The sequence below is a fragment of the Eutrema salsugineum genome, unplaced genomic scaffold, assembly GCF_000478725.1.
Source record: "Eutrema salsugineum unplaced genomic scaffold, Eutsalg1_0 scaffold_2, whole genome shotgun sequence".
Classification (NCBI taxonomy): Eukaryota; Viridiplantae; Streptophyta; class Magnoliopsida; order Brassicales; family Brassicaceae; genus Eutrema; species Eutrema salsugineum.
This window is the reverse complement of record NW_006256829.1, coordinates 12,243,469-12,260,281: the sequence shown is the minus strand read 5'-3', so window position 1 is coordinate 12,260,281 and position 16,813 is coordinate 12,243,469. Positions and strand designations below refer to the sequence as shown.

General features: G+C 39.4%; 1 protein-coding gene and 1 non-coding gene across 2 annotated transcripts; one reads left to right on the top strand and one right to left on the bottom strand.

The window, feature by feature from the left end:
* Nucleotides 1-5,272: 5,272 nt before the first annotated feature.
* LOC112086504 lies at nucleotides 5,273-6,963 on the bottom strand. The gene is made up of 5 exons (XM_024155461.1): nucleotides 6,905-6,963; nucleotides 6,313-6,811; nucleotides 5,824-6,101; nucleotides 5,658-5,764; nucleotides 5,273-5,475 (listed from the first exon to the last, which is right to left on the bottom strand). Exons 1-5 carry the CDS (start codon nucleotides 6,961-6,963, stop codon nucleotides 5,273-5,275), a joined length of 1,146 nt encoding a protein of 381 aa, XP_024011229.1.
* Nucleotides 6,476-6,582, top strand: LOC112086909. The gene has a single exon (XR_002899763.1). It is a non-coding gene; the product is annotated as a small nucleolar RNA R71 (small nucleolar RNA).
* Nucleotides 6,964-16,813: the final 9,850 nt, after the last annotated feature.

Sequence of the window (16,813 nt, the reverse complement as noted above, 5' to 3'; positions counted from 1 at the left end):
GGGTTTCCTCATACCAAGCACTCGTCTTAAGTCATTAGCTTGACTTTGAAGAACTTTCAGGCATGAGAAGGGTCGCCTAAGGTGAGTGATTCACCCTCTGCGACATGTGGACCAGCGAGGTATGGCTTCAACCTTTGCCCATTGACGCTGAACTCTCCTCCTCTAGTGTCCAGAAACACTACAGCACCATATGGTCGAACCTCTTTGATGATGAAGGGTCCAGTTCATCTTCATCTTAGCTTCCCAGGAATCAGCTTCAATCTTGAGTTGAACTGTAGCACCTGATCGTTTGGTACAAAACTCCTGTTGAGGATCCTCTTGTCATGGAAAGCTTTGGTCCTCTCCTTGTAAATCTTCGAGTTTTCATAGGCCAGGTGCCTAATCTCCATGCAGCTGCATCACTCTCCTCTCCTGAGCACTTTTGGCATCGAAATTCAGGAGCTTCACTGCCCAAGCAGCTATGTACTCGTGTTCCACTGAAAGATGACATGCTTTTCCATACACCAAGTGAAATGGTGTAGTCCCCAAAGGTGTTTTGTAAGCTGTCATGTACGCCCAAAGAGCATCATCAAGCTTCACCGCTCATTCCTTCCTTGTGGTGCTTACAGCTTTCTGCAGAATGTTCTTGGTCTCCCTGTTGGAAATCTCAACTTTCCCACTCATTTAAGGATGGTATGGGGTCACCACCTTATGCTTTACACTATTTTTCATTAACAAGTTTTCAAAGATCTTGTTGATGAACTGAGAACCTCCATCGCTGATCACCACTCGCGGCACACCAAACCTGGAAAAAATGACAGATTTAAACATCTTTAAAACCACCTTTGCGTCATTTGTGGGGCTAGCCAGAGCTTTAACCCACTTTGACACATAGTCAACTGCCACCAGAATATACTCATTCCCATAAGATGATGGATATGGTCCCATAAAGTCGATACCCCACACATCACAACTCTCCACTTCCAAAATGAAGTTCTGAGACATCTCATTTCTCCTACTAATGTTCTCCTGCCCCTGACATGTGTCACATCTGGAGATAAAACTCGCTGCATCTCGGAACATCGTTGGCCACAACTACCCTGCTTGGAGAATTTTCGACACTGTTTTGAAAGTGGCGAAGTGACCTGCATAAGAGGACCCATGGCAAATGAACCAGCACCCCTGGTATCTCCTCATCAGCTACACATCTCCTGAATATTCCATCAGAGTAATGCCTGTATAAGTAAGGCTCATCCCAAAAATAGTACTACACATCCCTTAGAAACTTCTTCTTCTTGTTTCCTATGAAATCTGCAGGTTCCTGCTCTGCAGCAATGTAGTTTGCAATCTCTCCAAACCATAGAAAACCATAATGGCGAGTTACTTCAACTGAATTGCAGAAATTCGTCGGAGCAGGTGCTCGTCGAACCCAGAAACATCAATAGCGTAAACTTGTTCATCAGGGAGGCTGTCATCTAATGGCATGTCATCATCAATCTTCAGCCTTGAAAGGTGATCTGCAATACCATTTTCAACCCCCTTTTTGTCTTTGATCTCCAAGTCAAATTCCTGAAGTAAGAGAATCCATCTAAGGAGGCTTGGCTTGGCATCTTTCTTTGTCAAGAGATACTTCAGCGCAGCATGATCAGTGTGGACAACCACCTTTAATCCAACAAGTAAGACCTGAATTTTTCAAAGGCATAAATTACTGCTAAAAGCTCCTTCTCAGTTGTGGCATATATGCACTAAGCTTCGTCGAGTGTTCGGCTGGCATAATAGATGACATGGAGTTTATTTACTTTCCTCTGACCCAGCACTGCTCCCACTGCATAATCACTACCATCAGTCATGACCTCAAAAAGTAACTCCCAATCTGGTGGCTGGACAATTGGAGCACTGACTAAAGCTCATTTTGTATGAAATGCTCCCAAACATGCATCATTGAACTCGAAATTCACATCATTACACAGCAGCTGTGTCAGAGGTTTAGCGATCTTTGAGAAGTCCTTGATGAAGCGCCTGTAAAATCCAGCATGACCCAGCAAATTGTGAATCCCTTTGACTGATGTCGGTGGCTGCAGACTCGGGGGAAGCGGCCGATACATGCCTCAACCGAGTGAACTGGTACCGTTTCATGCCTGTACTTTTGAGCTGTGCCCACACGTACCTGAACTCTTTAAATTGTCTATAACCATGCCCAAACCTGGTTTTTTTTGTCATTTCCTGCATTGACTTTGCAACCCCGTCAAATTGTTAACGGGGAATGACTCAGCTGCCATGTTAGAATCCTTGTTGGAACGGAAACCTGTGCATTTTTTGATACGACGTCGTTTTGGAAATGCTTAAAAAAAAATTTTGTAGCCGTAACGGATTGAACCCAACACCACTACCATAGAAGCAAACCCGGAAACCACTGGACCAATTGAATTATTTGATATTGTAACCATACCTTATGAATATATTTACACTCTTACAGCTATAATTAAACAAAGAAACAAACACGAAAAATTTTGTCTCCACGGGACATCGAACCCAAGATCCCACATGTAGAAGCAAGCCCAGAAACCACTAGACCAATTGTGTAATTTGGTTTTCTATCGATAGCTTATAATATTTATTTACAGTTGTACAGCTATAATTTAAAAAAAAACAAACACGACATCGTTTAAGTCTTCTTGTTATTTCTTTTTCCTCGACGGAAATTTCTAAGTCCTAAATCAACTCAAAGACTCGAAGCAAATTGCTTGAATCGACGCACCTGTGGATGATTTTGGGGAAAATCGTTTTGTCAAGAAGAATTTGAAGGCATTCCGAGTTTGGGTTTCGAAAATTAACATCTGGGGTCTCAATTTCCCTAAAAAAATGAGGTACTTCTCCATTCTAGGGTTTAGATTACAAATTGATTTTGAAATTTTATATTGCTCTTGAATTTTTTAATCATTTGCAATATTAAATTCATGTGTTAAAACAATTCTATATTCGTTTTCCAGCGATGACTTGGATTGTGTCTTCATCATATATTATGGTGGAAAATTTGTGAATTGCGAAGATGGTAAGGTTTTCTACGATGGTGGGTATGCAGTCGTGTTTGTTTTTTTTTTAATTATAGTTGTACAAGTGTAAATATATTCATAAGGTTTGGATATAATATCAAATAATTCAATTGGTCTAGTGGTTTCTGGGTTTGCTTCTATGGTAGTGGTGTTGTGTTCGATCCATTACGGCTACAAAATTTTTTTTAAGCATTTCCAAAACGACGTCGTATCAAAAAATGCACAGGCTTTCGTTCCAACAGGGATTCCAACGTGGCAGCTGAGTCATTCCCCGTTAACAATTTGACGGGGTTGACTAACGGTTGCAAAGTCAATGCAGGAAATGGCAAAAAAAAAACAGGTTTGGGCATGATTATACACAATTTAAAGAGTTCAGGTACATGTGGGCACAGCTCAAAAGTACAGGCATGAAACAGTACCAGTTCACTCGGTTGAGGCATGTATCGGCCGCTTTCCTCTGCAGACTCGTCATCACCTCGATCTTTGCCTTGTCCACTTCGATCCTTTCTCTGAGATTTTGTGTTCTAGCACGATCCCATCTCTCACCATGAAGTGGAATTTCTCCCAGTTGAACACCAGATGCTTCTCCTCACACCGCTGCAAGACCCTGCACAAATTAGACAAACATACAGAAAAGGAGCTTCCATAGACAGAAAAGTCATCCATGAAAACTTCCATTATCGCTTCAATCAGGTCAGTAAAAATTGATATCATGCAGCGTTGGAATGTCCCTGGGGCATTGCACAAGTCAAATGGCATTCTGCGATACGTAAAAGTGCCATAAAAATATGTGAATGCCGTCTTCTCCTGATCGTCCGGGTGGATTGGGATCTGAAAGAAACCTAAATAACCATCTAAGAAACAGTAGTAAGGATGGTTAGCCAATCTTTCAAGCATCTGATCAATAAACGGCAAAGGAAGATGAGCTTTGCGAGTTGCAGCATTCAATTTCCTGTAATCTATGCACATTCTATGCCCTGTAACAGTTCTAGTTGGTATAAATTCATTCCTATCATTTTTTATTACAGTGGTGCCACCTTTCTTAGGAACTACATGAAAACTTGACTAACCCAATTACTGTCTGAAATCACAGAAATCACACCAGCCTCCTAAAGTTTCGTTATCTCTTTCTTAACAACATCTTTTAGATTCGGGTTTAACCTCGTCTGATGTTCTACAAAAGTCATCGATTCATCTTCGAGATGTATCCAATGTATGCAAAGATCTGGAGAAATCTCTGGAATGTCATCTAGTGAATATCCTAGAGCTTTTCTATACTTTCTAAGTTCACAAAGAAGCAAGGCAATCTCTATATTGTTCAATTCAGAGTTCACTATTACAGGATGTGTGGAATTGGATCCCAGAAACGCGTACCTGAGCCCCACTGGAAGGGGTTTGAGCTCAAGCCTTGGAGCTCTCAAATCGCTCCAAGGTCCATCAACTGATCCGTCGCGAGCAGGTGCTCCATCAGCGTTTTCTGCAGTTGAGCTCTCCTCGTCTTCCAAGCTCATGTATGCCACCAACTTCTGCATTTTCATGCTTGCATCTAGCATCTTTGCAAACCCATCAGCTTCCTCACTCAGATACCCATGTTCTCCTTCGGCTTTTGTGAGTACAACCTCCAAAGGATCAATGGCCAAAACCTCATCAGCAACCTCTTCAGCAATGTCTGAACCATCATCAATGACAAATGTCTACCCGTCCAGCATTGGTTTCTTGAGGAGTTTGTTCATCTGAAATCGTACCATCATGTCTCCTAGCTGGAGATCTATCACTCCTCCTTTCACGTCAATGATTGCACCAGCTGTGCACAAGAAGGTTCGACCCAAAATCAGAGGGTCTTTGGACTCCTCATCAAGTTCCAAAACCATAAAGTCTGCTGGAATAAGTGTATCGCCTATTCGAACATGCAGATTCTCATGTATACCAACAGAAAATTTGGTTGACCTGTCTGTAAACACCAGTGAGATCTTTGTTGGTTTGAATCTAGTGTAACCCAATTGCTTAGCCACAGAGTACGACATCAGATTCACACTAGAACCCAAATCGCAGAGAGACCGTGCAAACAGCACATTACCTATCCTGACCGAAAGAACAAACTTCCCTGGATCACTCATCTTCTCTAGCACCTTATTCTGCAACACAGCACTGCACTCTTTCGAAACCATTATGACATTATCTTCTTCAACAGCTTTCCCAGACACTAACCTTTTCATGTATCTCTTAAGGGCTGGTGTCATCTAGACAGCATCAGCTAGAGGAAATTTCACAGTCAAATCCTTCAACATCTTCTTACACTTTGCCTCCTCTAAGTCCTTCTGGGACTTCTTAGGTGGAACTGGATAAGGTACCTTAGGCGTATAAACTCGCGCAGGAATATTTGCTGGAACAGTTCGCTTGAGCAGGTGCTCTATCGTCGGCTCAGGGTGCTCCATCGTCTCATCTACGTCGGGAGCAGGTGCTCCATCATTTTTTTACGTCATGAGTAAGTGCTCCTCCTTGGAGCAGTTGCTCCACAATCTTTTCCTTCCTTCTCTTTGAAACAACGCCTGTTGGTGCAGCATGAAGTGTCTTTGCACTCCTTAGCTCAGTAGCATTCACAAACTCATTTTTGGGGGTTTTCACCTTTTCTAGGAAGAGTTCCAGGTGGTCTCTTCACAGCTTCAGCAGTCTGAGCTACTTGAACATCCAGCTTCTTCACATGAGTCAACACTGTTTCATACTTGCCAACACTGCTTCATACCAACACTGCTTCATACTTGCCATTCAAGACTTTTGTTGATTGACCAACAGCTGTTGCATCATATTTTTCAGCTCATCCTGCGAGTTGTTTGGGGAACTCGAAGATGGCTGTGAGTTGGTGAAAGGTAACTTCTGCTGGTTTCCACCTTGGAAGCGGTTCTGATTGGTGATGAACTGCTTCCTCTGGAAATTGCTTGAGAAGTTCTTTTGAAAACCTGACTGATTCTGCACTCCCTGCTGCGGATAGACCTGCTCATGAGGATTATCAACATTGTTGCTTCTGTAGGACAGATTCGGATGACTCCTAAAGTTGCCAAAGTTTCGATTCTGCACATATCCTTATCCACTCACAAAGTTCACCTCCACCTGATCATCATCCTCTCATTCTACAAAATCTTGAGCAAGAGGTGTATCACCAATCTCATTAGCAAAATGCACAGATTTATGGTTCTCTTTCAACAGCAGATTCACCTTCGCTGTAAGCTCATCGATCTTGTGCAACTCCACACTATGAACTGCTTTGCTAGATCTGTCATACTCTTGGGGATTTGTTGCTGGAATTTGCAGCTAAGTTCTCAATCAACTCATAAGCACCTGCTTTGGATTTAGTCATGAAATTGCCATTGCTAGCTGCATTCAGAGCGTTTTTGTAATCCCAATTGACACCATCATAAAAAGTTGCCAGAATCTGCTCATCAGAGAACCCATGGTGAGGGCACTCTCTTGGGTACTCCTTGTACCTCTCCCAAGCTTTGCAGAAAGCTTCACCAGGTTGCTGTTTGAACGAAGAAATCTTGTTCTTTAGAGCTGTAGTTTTGGATTTAGTGCAAAAATTTTCCAAAAATGCTGATCTGCACTCTATCCAAGTAGTCAATGACCCAGGTGGCAATGACTTCAGCCAGCGCGAAGCTTTATCCGCAAGTGAGAACGGGAAAAGTTTGCACTTCAAGAAATCGGTTGGTATCCCATTATATCCAATCGTGCTGCAAAACTCCTCAAAATCCTGTCTCTGAATGGTTGGAGGAGCAATCACAGGTCTGTTTTAGTATAAAGCATAAGGATTGTCCTTGTCTTCAATATTAGGTTGTGGCTGCTCCCTGTCTTGCTAAGCTTTTTGCAACTGCTCCAACTGTTTCCGAAGCTGCTGCATCTCAGCTACCATGTTGTTGTTGTTGCCCAGATCGCCCATGTCGGCTTGAGTAGGCTTTTAACGTCTGTTTTTTCACTCAACTCTTGCTAGCTCGGCGTTTGAAAAAGTCACAAGATCCTCGGTGCAATTTCTCCTTGTGGATCTTTTTGACATACACCTCAAACACGCGCGAGAAGAGAATGCAAGTTAGAAAAATCTTAGACTGAATTTCAAATCAAAAATCAAAGGTAACGAATTGGTGCCCGTCGCAACGGCACCAAAACTTAATTCCAACTGGATGTATCTCCTAGTTTTTACTGCAATAGAACAATGATGTAATTGTAATATAAAAGATTCGAAATCCAGAAGACCAGTGCTACTCTATGACCTTACGAGGACTGAAACAAAGCTAAGACAAAGATGATTTGTGTGAAACTCAGTGTTCAAAAAATTGCTATGCGCTAGGCGGGCGGCGATCCTCCGCCTAACGCCGAGACTGCTTAATCGGTGCCTAGGCGATTTTAAACGGTCTAGGCGGTTTTATAACAGAACAATAATGATATCATTTAATCGTATAATATAACATAATGAAATAATCAAATCATGTAATATAACATAATAAAATAGTTTTAAAAAATAGTCTATGAATATTGAATAGAAAAAAAGTTAAAAACATAAACTATAAGTCTATAAAACATAAACATAGAATAAAACCAACAATTTAAGTTTTTAAAAATAAATAAATTCTAAATCTTTGATGCTAAAAAAAAATTCTGAATCTCTAATGATGATTTTAATCACCGTTCTCTTCAGCTTTCACCAGATCTCCTCTAAATTTTGCTCATCATCTGATTCAAATTCCACATCAACTTCTTTCTCATCATCAGAATCAAAATCAGACTCGTCAAGCTCCCTAACAACACCATCATCGTCTCCTATACTTTCCCACGTGTCTCCTAGTTCCACTTCAGCTTCTTCAACAATCCAACCTTGAGCATGAAGAGCATTATCTGCCAATAGAATGTCCACTTTCTTTTCTTTTTGTTTCTTTCGTTTTGCCAATAGTTTCATTTTGAATTGGACATAAACAAGATTGTTCAGCCGCTTGGTATCAAGTCTGTTTTGTTTTTTGGTGTGTACCTACATCAAATTTTAAAAATAAGACACACAAATCCACAATATTTATTTATTCATGAAAGAAAGTGTTTATTTAGTTTAAAATAAATACCCCTTCAAAAGTACTCCAATTCCGTTCACATCCGGATGAACTAGTCGTCAAAGACAAAATCTTTCTTGCCATTGTTTGTAGCTTTGGAACTTCAACTCCATAGAAATTCCACCATTGAACTATAAAGAAAAACATTTGATTAATAATCATATATTGAATAAGATTAAAAAACGAGCAAGTTCTAAGCAAACAGACTTGGATCATAATTCTCATCATTTTTGGAATATCTTTTAATGGCTGTTGGATGCCCAAATTTTCCCTCTTTTTTGTGTATGTTGCAAGCTCAGTGTTGATAACTAAGGTTTGAGTATCAAGATCATTTGGAAAAAAAGCATGAATACAATTAAAAGTAGCACTAATGACACTCAAATTGGATAGTTGAATCCTTATAAAAATAATAAGGATTCAAGAGATAGGCCATCCAATGAAGAGGACTATCAAGACGACCTCTACCCTTCTGATCAATGATACTAAGTATCGGTTTGTAGTTCTTCTCAAGATTGTTTAGAGCTTTGCATATCTCTTTCTGTACCGCAATGTTTCCCTTTTCTTCCTCCGAAAAACGTTCAACACCAGCTGTGTCTTTCAAGGAAATGATCTGGTTCCTCATGCGTCTAGACTTAACACTCCCATGGAAAACCTTAGTGTTTTTGTCACCGTGAAGCAGCCACTTCTCTATACTTTTCTGTCGCCAAATTTCCTCGTCATTTAGAGCTTTAGTCAAGGCAATTTCCTTGGTTGATCTCAACATCTGTATGTTAAGCAGAGAAAAAAATGTCAGTTTATATCTATTACATAAATACTATGACACAATCAAATGAATTAAGAGGGTAGAGAGACAAACGTTTTACTTGCATGCATGACTGCATCCTTGCTTCAGACAAAGTCTGTCTAGCCTGGTCTATATTTTTTGAACCACCCAGGCCAACAATCATGAATCTTTCCTCAGTTAACACAAATATGATCAACAAAGAGAAACAATTACTTGTGAGTTGTAGCATACATAAATTTATAGAGCTAAATATGATGGACCAAGAATATTCAAAATCACAAACTATGCAGTGACTATGAGAGCTGCTTTCAGTATAAAGTGTGCATTGGACAATTCACCGTTTCTCCACGTTCACAATTCTTATAGAAACTTTCCAGCCTCAGTCCCTGAAATGAAGGTTGCGTTTTTCACAATTTTGCTAATTACTTTAAGCCTGACCTAGAAAACAACAAAGTGCATGCTTATGACTATTGATGAACATAACTATTGCATAAGAAATCATACAAAAACTCCACAAGTCAAAGGCAGTATTGTTTGGCTTCATATGTGATGTCCACGTGAACAATAAAATCTATAAGTAATATACATCTTGAATATCTCTAATAGACAATTCTAACGAGCATAGAATAGAAAAGAATGTAGAAACTTACCTTAGAACCGTGTCCTCCGTTTGGCCAACCAAATCCCTATATTGTTCCTATTATTAGTTGAGATCATTTATATCCTCTGAATCCTGAAAAATGTCTTTGAAGAAGCGGTACACAATCCCAGATTTCTTCTCGCATCCAAACATTGTATAGCTCTTTCTTGCACCAGTAGGCCCGTACATCAAGATTGTGCACTCCATAAGTGATACAGTAAAATCAATCAACATTTGTGTAACAAAAATCGATATATGGATGAACCAATCAAATAGTGAATCATTAGAGACAAGGATAACTTTCCAAATTTAACAATTAACCAGAAAACATAAGAAAGAATCCAAACCATACATTTGCACTTAGCAAACACAACTACACAAAATCAACATGGGAACACACAAAAAAAATCGTAATGACGAAGAGTAAGGCTAAGAATGTTATCACATCCCGATACAAACATGGCCGAACAGAAGATAATTAGAGAAAGAAGAGCAAACTGTTAGACCTAAATGAGACCTGAAGGGGGAAACAAAGAGGAACGGCTAGAATTTACATACCTCATGATATTAAACCTAGGATTGATGATCAATTTGATGAAGAGCTCATACATGTTTCCCAGATTAGTGGTGTTTCCTTGAGAATAAATTAGCGTCTCTCTTCTTTGGACCCAACCAGAGAAATAGATGATGACGAGGCTTTTAATTCTTTCAAAGGTGAGTTTCTTGGTATGAGAGCTATCACTACTACAAGAAAACAATCGTTTTCCAACGGTCCATTACGACGGTTTTTAAATCGTCGCAAATTTACAACGATTTTACGACGATCTAACGTCTAATTTAAAAACCATCGTAAAACCGTCGTATAAAAAAATCGTCGTAAACTCGACGTACAATTTACGACGAATTACGACGATTATACATCGATAACGAGAGATTTTACGTCGTAAATTCGTCGCAAAATTACGACGAATATACGACGACTACATTTCGATGTACATATTACGACGATTTTACGTCGAAAAAGGAGTTAGGTGAAAAACATTTAAAACATGTTTACCTAACAATTGTAGATGAAAAATTTTATCGCAAAATCGTCGTAAACTCGTCGTAATATTATTGTTGAATGTAAAACCGTCGTAAAAAGTCGTCGTAAAAGCGTTGTAAAGCCCAAAATTTTCCTATAAATAGATCTTCATTCCTTCATTCAATCACAACACATCATCATTCAAACATAAGAGCATCTTCATCTTGAAGACCCATTGTAGGTCTCTTAAATTTTAGTATAGTGTTGTAAATCCTTATATATTGGGTTGTCCATTGCCGGAAACCCGAATTAAGAGTTATATTACTTTGAAAAAAAGAAGTAATAATATTATAAGGTTAATTTACTCTATTCACGTGGCTAGACGTGACACAAGAGACCATCTCCTTTATTGTCTAATCAATAAAAAGAGATAGTATTGTGAGTTTATTTTCAAGATGTCTATATACGAGCTAAGAAGTTGGATGTATATGCGTAAAGATTCAGATGGGGCGTTGACAGAAGAGTTCAAGAACGGGTTAGAAATATTTATGTATCAGGCTACAAATATGGAGAAAACGAAAGATAGTGGGAAGATGTTTTGTCCTTGTTTGAAATGCAAGAATACGAGGTATACACTAACCAAAACCGTGTGGACGCATTTATTAAATAGAGGGTTTATGCCGCAATATTTTGTTTGGTATCTACATGGAGAAGGATATGGCAGTAATACTGGGAATGCTGGTAGTAGTAGTAATTATCAAAGTCATGTTGATATTGATGAATCGAATTATGGTCATCAGCCTAATCAGTATCAATATGACCAAAGTGTAGATCATGATAGGATGCACGAAATGGTGACTGATGCATTTCATGAAACGCATACGGGTAATGATGTTGACGCCTAATGTAGATGCCAAACTATTTTATGATTTGTTAGACAATGCTAATCAGCCAATCTACGAAGGATGTAGAGAAGGCTTGTCTAAATTATCGTTGGCAGCTAGGATGATGTCAATTAAAACAGATCATAACCTGGCTGAGGTTTGCATGGATGATTGGGCTGATCTTCTGAAGGAGTATCTATCGGAGGATAACTTGGCAGCGGGAACATACTATGAAATTCAGAAGTTGATTTTTAATCTTGGTCTACCTTCTGAGATGATAGATGTATGTGTTGACAATTGTATGATTTTTTGGAAAGATGATGATCAGCTGGAGGAATGTCGATTTTGCCAAAAACCAAGATATAGGCCGCAAACTGGTGGACGTAAAAGGATACCGTACCAACGTATGTGGTATCTCCCTATAACTTATAGGTTAAAACGGCTTTATCAATCTGAAAGGACAGCTGCATCAATGAGATGGCATGCGGAACATACACAAGTAGATGGAGAAGTTGTTCATCCATCAGATGCAAAGGCATGGAAACACTTCAATATGGTATACCCAGATTTTGATAAGTTCAAACGGAATGTGTATCTTGGTCTGTGCACTGATGGTTTTAGTCCATTTGGTATGTCTGGTAGACAATATTCATTATGGCCAGTAATCCTAACTCCTTATAACCTTCCTCCAGATTTGTGCATGCAAAGGGAATTTCTTTTCCTAAGTATTTTGGTTCCAGGTCCAAATCATCCGAAGCGAGCTATCGATGTATTTCTTCAGCCACTCATACATGAGTTGAATCAGTTATGGTATACTGGCGTTCGTACATATGACTGTTCTACGAGGAAAAATTTTACCATGCGGGCTGTGCCAATGTGGACAATAAGCGATTTTCCCGCTTATGGTATGCTATCAGGATGGACTATACATGGGAGGCTATCTTGTCCTTATTGTCTTCATCGAACTGATGCATTTCAGCTAAAACATGGTAGAAAAACTTGTTGGTTTGATTGTCACCGGAGGTTTTTACCGGATAACCATCCATATCGGAGGAACAAAAGGTTATTTATGAAGAACAAAAGTGTACATGTCCCTCCACCCGTTAATTTAACAGGAGCTGATATACAGGCGCAAATCGATCATTGGAGGGCAGAAGAAACAGTAACTCGTGGGGGAAACTGGCACACTCTTACAAATATGCCTGAAGGTTATAGAGTTCATCATAATTGGCACAAGAAAAGTATCTTTTGGCAACTACCTTATTGGAAAGATCATCTGCTCAGACACAATCTTGATGTCATGCACATTGAAAAAAACTTTTTTGATAACATCATGCATACAGTTATGAACGTAGCGGGAAGAACAAAAGACAATGGTAAGTCAAGATTGGACTTGCCTGATTTATGCAACAGAAGTGAGTTGCATCTACTGAGAAGCGGGAAAGCACCAGTTCCTGTATTTCGGTTGAGTGCAGATCAAAAGTCAGCATTGTTCAGATGAGTTTCTTCTGACGTTAAATTTCCTGATGGGTATGTCTCTAATCTTTCCAAATCTGTTGAGAAGAGGGTAAAGTTTGTTGGGATGAAAAGCCATGACTGTCATGTGTTTATGCAACGATTATTTCCATTTGCATTTGCTGAACTCTTGCCCAAAAACGTCCATGAAGCTATTGGAGGCATTGGTGCTTTTTTCGGGATCATAGTACACGAACATTATCAGTTGATGTAATATCACAACTGGCATTGAATATTCCAATCTTGTTGTGCAATTTGGAAAAGATCTTCCCACCATCATTTTTTGATGTTATGGAACATCTTCCTGTTCATCTCCCACACGAAGCAGAGCTCGGTGGACCCGTTCAGTACAGGTGGATGTATCCGTTCGAGCGTTTCATGAAGCATCTTAAAGGTAAAGCTAAAAACCTAGCTAAAGTGGCAGACTCAATTGTGGCGGGAAGCTTGACGCAAGAGACTTCACACTTCACTTCATACTATTTTGCACCGAAAGTACGAACACGCAAAGAACTACTCGTCGATATGATGATGGAGGAGTTGGCCATACATATGCCGTTGAAGGTGTACCTGACATATTCTCGCCGATTGGACGTCTTAGTGGAAAACTAAAAGATGTTTGGTGGTCCAATGAAAAAGATTATCACAGTGCACATACGTATATCCTGTTAAATTGTGAAGAGTTATCATCGTATGAAAGGTACCTTTTAATTTAATTAATAATATCTTTTTTTAAAGTTGTCAGTATTAATAACTATTTGTTGTTTTTCTCAGCACATTTGTTGATGAGGTTAAAGAATGCATATCTGGGATTTCTGAAACTGAAATCAATGATCGTAAAAATCAACATTATGCCCAGTGGTTAAAAGGACAAGTACGTTTAAAATTTTAATTAAAAGACTACTTTAATTTGCTATATATCGAAATCAATAAATAAAAGCGGAATTTTTTTCATATTAGGTGGACCCAAATAATCCGGATGAATTTCCAACATGGTTCCATGAGTTACTACTAGGTCTGATGGCCAAAATAACTACAGCCTCAATGTATTTCACTCGGGGCTATGTTTTTCACACATACCGTCACGGTGCAAAGCGGGCGACAACTAACTATGGAGTTTGCGTGAGGGAAAAATCGATTTTTATGGAGTTGTGCAAGAAATAATTGAAGTAGAGTATCCTAGATTGTTAAGGCTGAAAACTGTTCTCTTCAAATGTGATTGGTTTGATCCAACTGTTGGACGAGGGGTACATCTAAACAAGTTTGGAGTTGTTGACGTTAACAAATCACGACGGTACAACAGGTTTGAGCCATTTATATTAGCTTCTCAAGCAGAACAGGTAACGTTTCTGCCATACCCTCGAGTTCGATCAACAGGAATTTCATGGTTAGCAGTAGTTAAAGTGGCTCCGAAGGGCAAGATTGTAGGGGTTGAGGATGTTCCACTTCAACAGGACACTTGCGTAGATCTGTCTGAACCAGATGTTGATGAGGAGACTTTCTTAATAGACCCTCGGAACAGGCAAGTTGAAGATTTTCCCGATGATACAGAAGAAGAAGGTGATGATGAGTTTGCTGAAACCGATGATGACGATTTGGCGGAAGACGACGACGTGATGGTGATGAAGTAATAGAGGAAGATGAATCTGATTGAGTTTCATGCATTGTATTTAGTGAATGTTTGTTATTATGTAATTTGTAACTTTGTTTGTTTGAATTTTTTAAAAACCCTAAAATTCGATTTTACGACAGTTTTACGACGGTTTTTCTAAACCCTAAACCCTAAGTCTAGGTTTTAAGCCCTGAATGAATAGGGTTTCAACATTACGACGTCTTTACGACAAATCATCGTAATATCATCGTAAAGTTACGACGATTTTACGACGAGTACACTGTTTCGTCGTAAAATCGTCGTAATGTTGAAATCCAAGAATTTGAATCTTTTATATCTTATTGGTTGTAAGGTATTTCACAAATGTTTTTGATTGGTTATCTTATTTTATATGAAATGCTATCAATCTGATCAAAATCAAAAATTTGAAAAAAAAACATACATATTTACAAGTTCATGCTTGTTTTCGTAAATGTTAAGTGAAAGGTTATATATTAGATTACGGAATTTCAATTTTTATTATCTCATGTCATAAATCCATCATACATGCAAAGTTGTAAACTTTTTGTTATATGTTAGGATACAATAACCTTTGCATTGTTTTTTATGCAATATCACATTTATAAGATTTAGGGTTTACTCACTTTTTTAAAAAACATCGTAAAACCGTCGTAATATAATCGATTTAGGATTTAAACGTTACGACGATTTTACGACGGTTTTAGGTTTAGTCGTCGTAAAACCGTCGTAACGGTCAAATGCTCCCATCACGACATGTGTAATGTCATGCAGTGGACCGACTGTTATACAACCGAATCGTCGTAAAACCGTCGTAATGTTACGACGATTTTACGACGATCACAAAATCTATATAAGGGACGCGAGATTTCCTCTTTCGTCGCTCATTCCTCTCTTCCCTCTCTCTCTCTAGAAATCTCTATATCTCTCTAGAAATCTACCTCTCCCTTCTCTCTCTACTCTCCAGCCAATTAATTTGTAAGTATTTTCGTTAAATTAATTTCATTACATATTATTTTAGATTTAGGTTCGGAATTTAGATTTAGGTTCGGAATTTAGATTTAGGTTCGGAATTTAGATTTAGGTTTCGGAATTTAGTTAGGCCCGGATTTTGGTAAATTTAAATAAATATTTGAAAAATTAGTAACTAATTTTTAAAAATTTTGTAGGTTCTGTCGATATGGCTCCTCGGGCTAAGAGATTTCACTAACCGACAGCTCGTCGATTCTGACGGTACGGCCCCGTCTACCTCGGCGACCGGATCAGCCATCCCGGAGTCCTCGGGAACACAACGGACGGTTTCCCAACTGGTCGTTGTTCCGCAGCCGGCACCGCCTCCACCACCACCAGCCGAACCAGCGGCTCCCGCACAGGCCGATCCTGAGGCTGATCCGATCCCGCCTGTACCGTATGCCCAGTTTACGGTACATGATCTTCTAGCGCAACCCGGTCGTGAGACCATGAACAAACTCGACCCGGATCGAGCCCCGGGCACCTTTTGGTACGTAATTTTTTTCCTACAATATTTTTAAATTAATTAATATTTATTCTTATATATTTGATATTAATTTACTTTTTCTCTTTCCATTTGACTAGGTTTACGACCGACAATGCAGTCGGTCGTAACGTTGCGGATATCATCAAGGGGTTTTTCGTACAACCCCATACCAGCTGAAAGAAGCTGGATCAGGCCACACTTGACACTTGGTTCAAGTGTTTTGCGGTAAGTAATTTACCATTTTGTTTAATTGTAATTTTAAATTTTACCTTTTTACAATAATTACTAACTTCTTTATTTTTCCTAGCAAAATTGGCATTGGGAAACATCCGCACACGGACGTGTGGAGACGGTCTTCAAGGAGAAGGTCAAATTCCGCCTCAACAACACCGTTTCCGACTGGAAACGGAAGTGGGAGGTTAATGGCGACAAGGTCAAGCCGGGCGCCTATGGCCAATACCGTCTGGCGGGGCCTTGTCCAGTACTGGTTGGATCGGCACAACCAGACTACGGCCGCCAAGTGTTCCGGATCTAGGTAAGTAGTTAATTTCAATAATATTAACATTATTTTTTTTCTTATAATAGATTCTAATGAAAATATTTTTCAGGAACGCTACTGACGATGCGGGAAATCGGAAGAACGTCCCGCACACTTCCGGCCAGATTCCTTTTGCCGGAACACGGCTTATGATGGTAAGTAAATTTAAATTACTAATTTTTTT

Excerpts from the sequence above, each read along its gene's own strand:
- LOC112086504 (XM_024155461.1), bottom strand. The coding sequence starts at position 6,963 with ATGGGCGATCTGGGCAACAACAACAACATGGTAGCTGAGATGCAGCAG. Across the intron at positions 6,102-6,312 it reads CCAGCAACAAATCCCCAAGA|AATCGAAACTTTGGCAACTT; the intron begins GTATGACAGATC and ends GGATATGTGCAG. Across the intron at positions 5,476-5,657 it reads TGGAACTCTTCCTAGAAAAG|ATGAGACGATGGAGCACCCT; the intron begins GTGAAAACCCCC and ends CTCCCGACGTAG.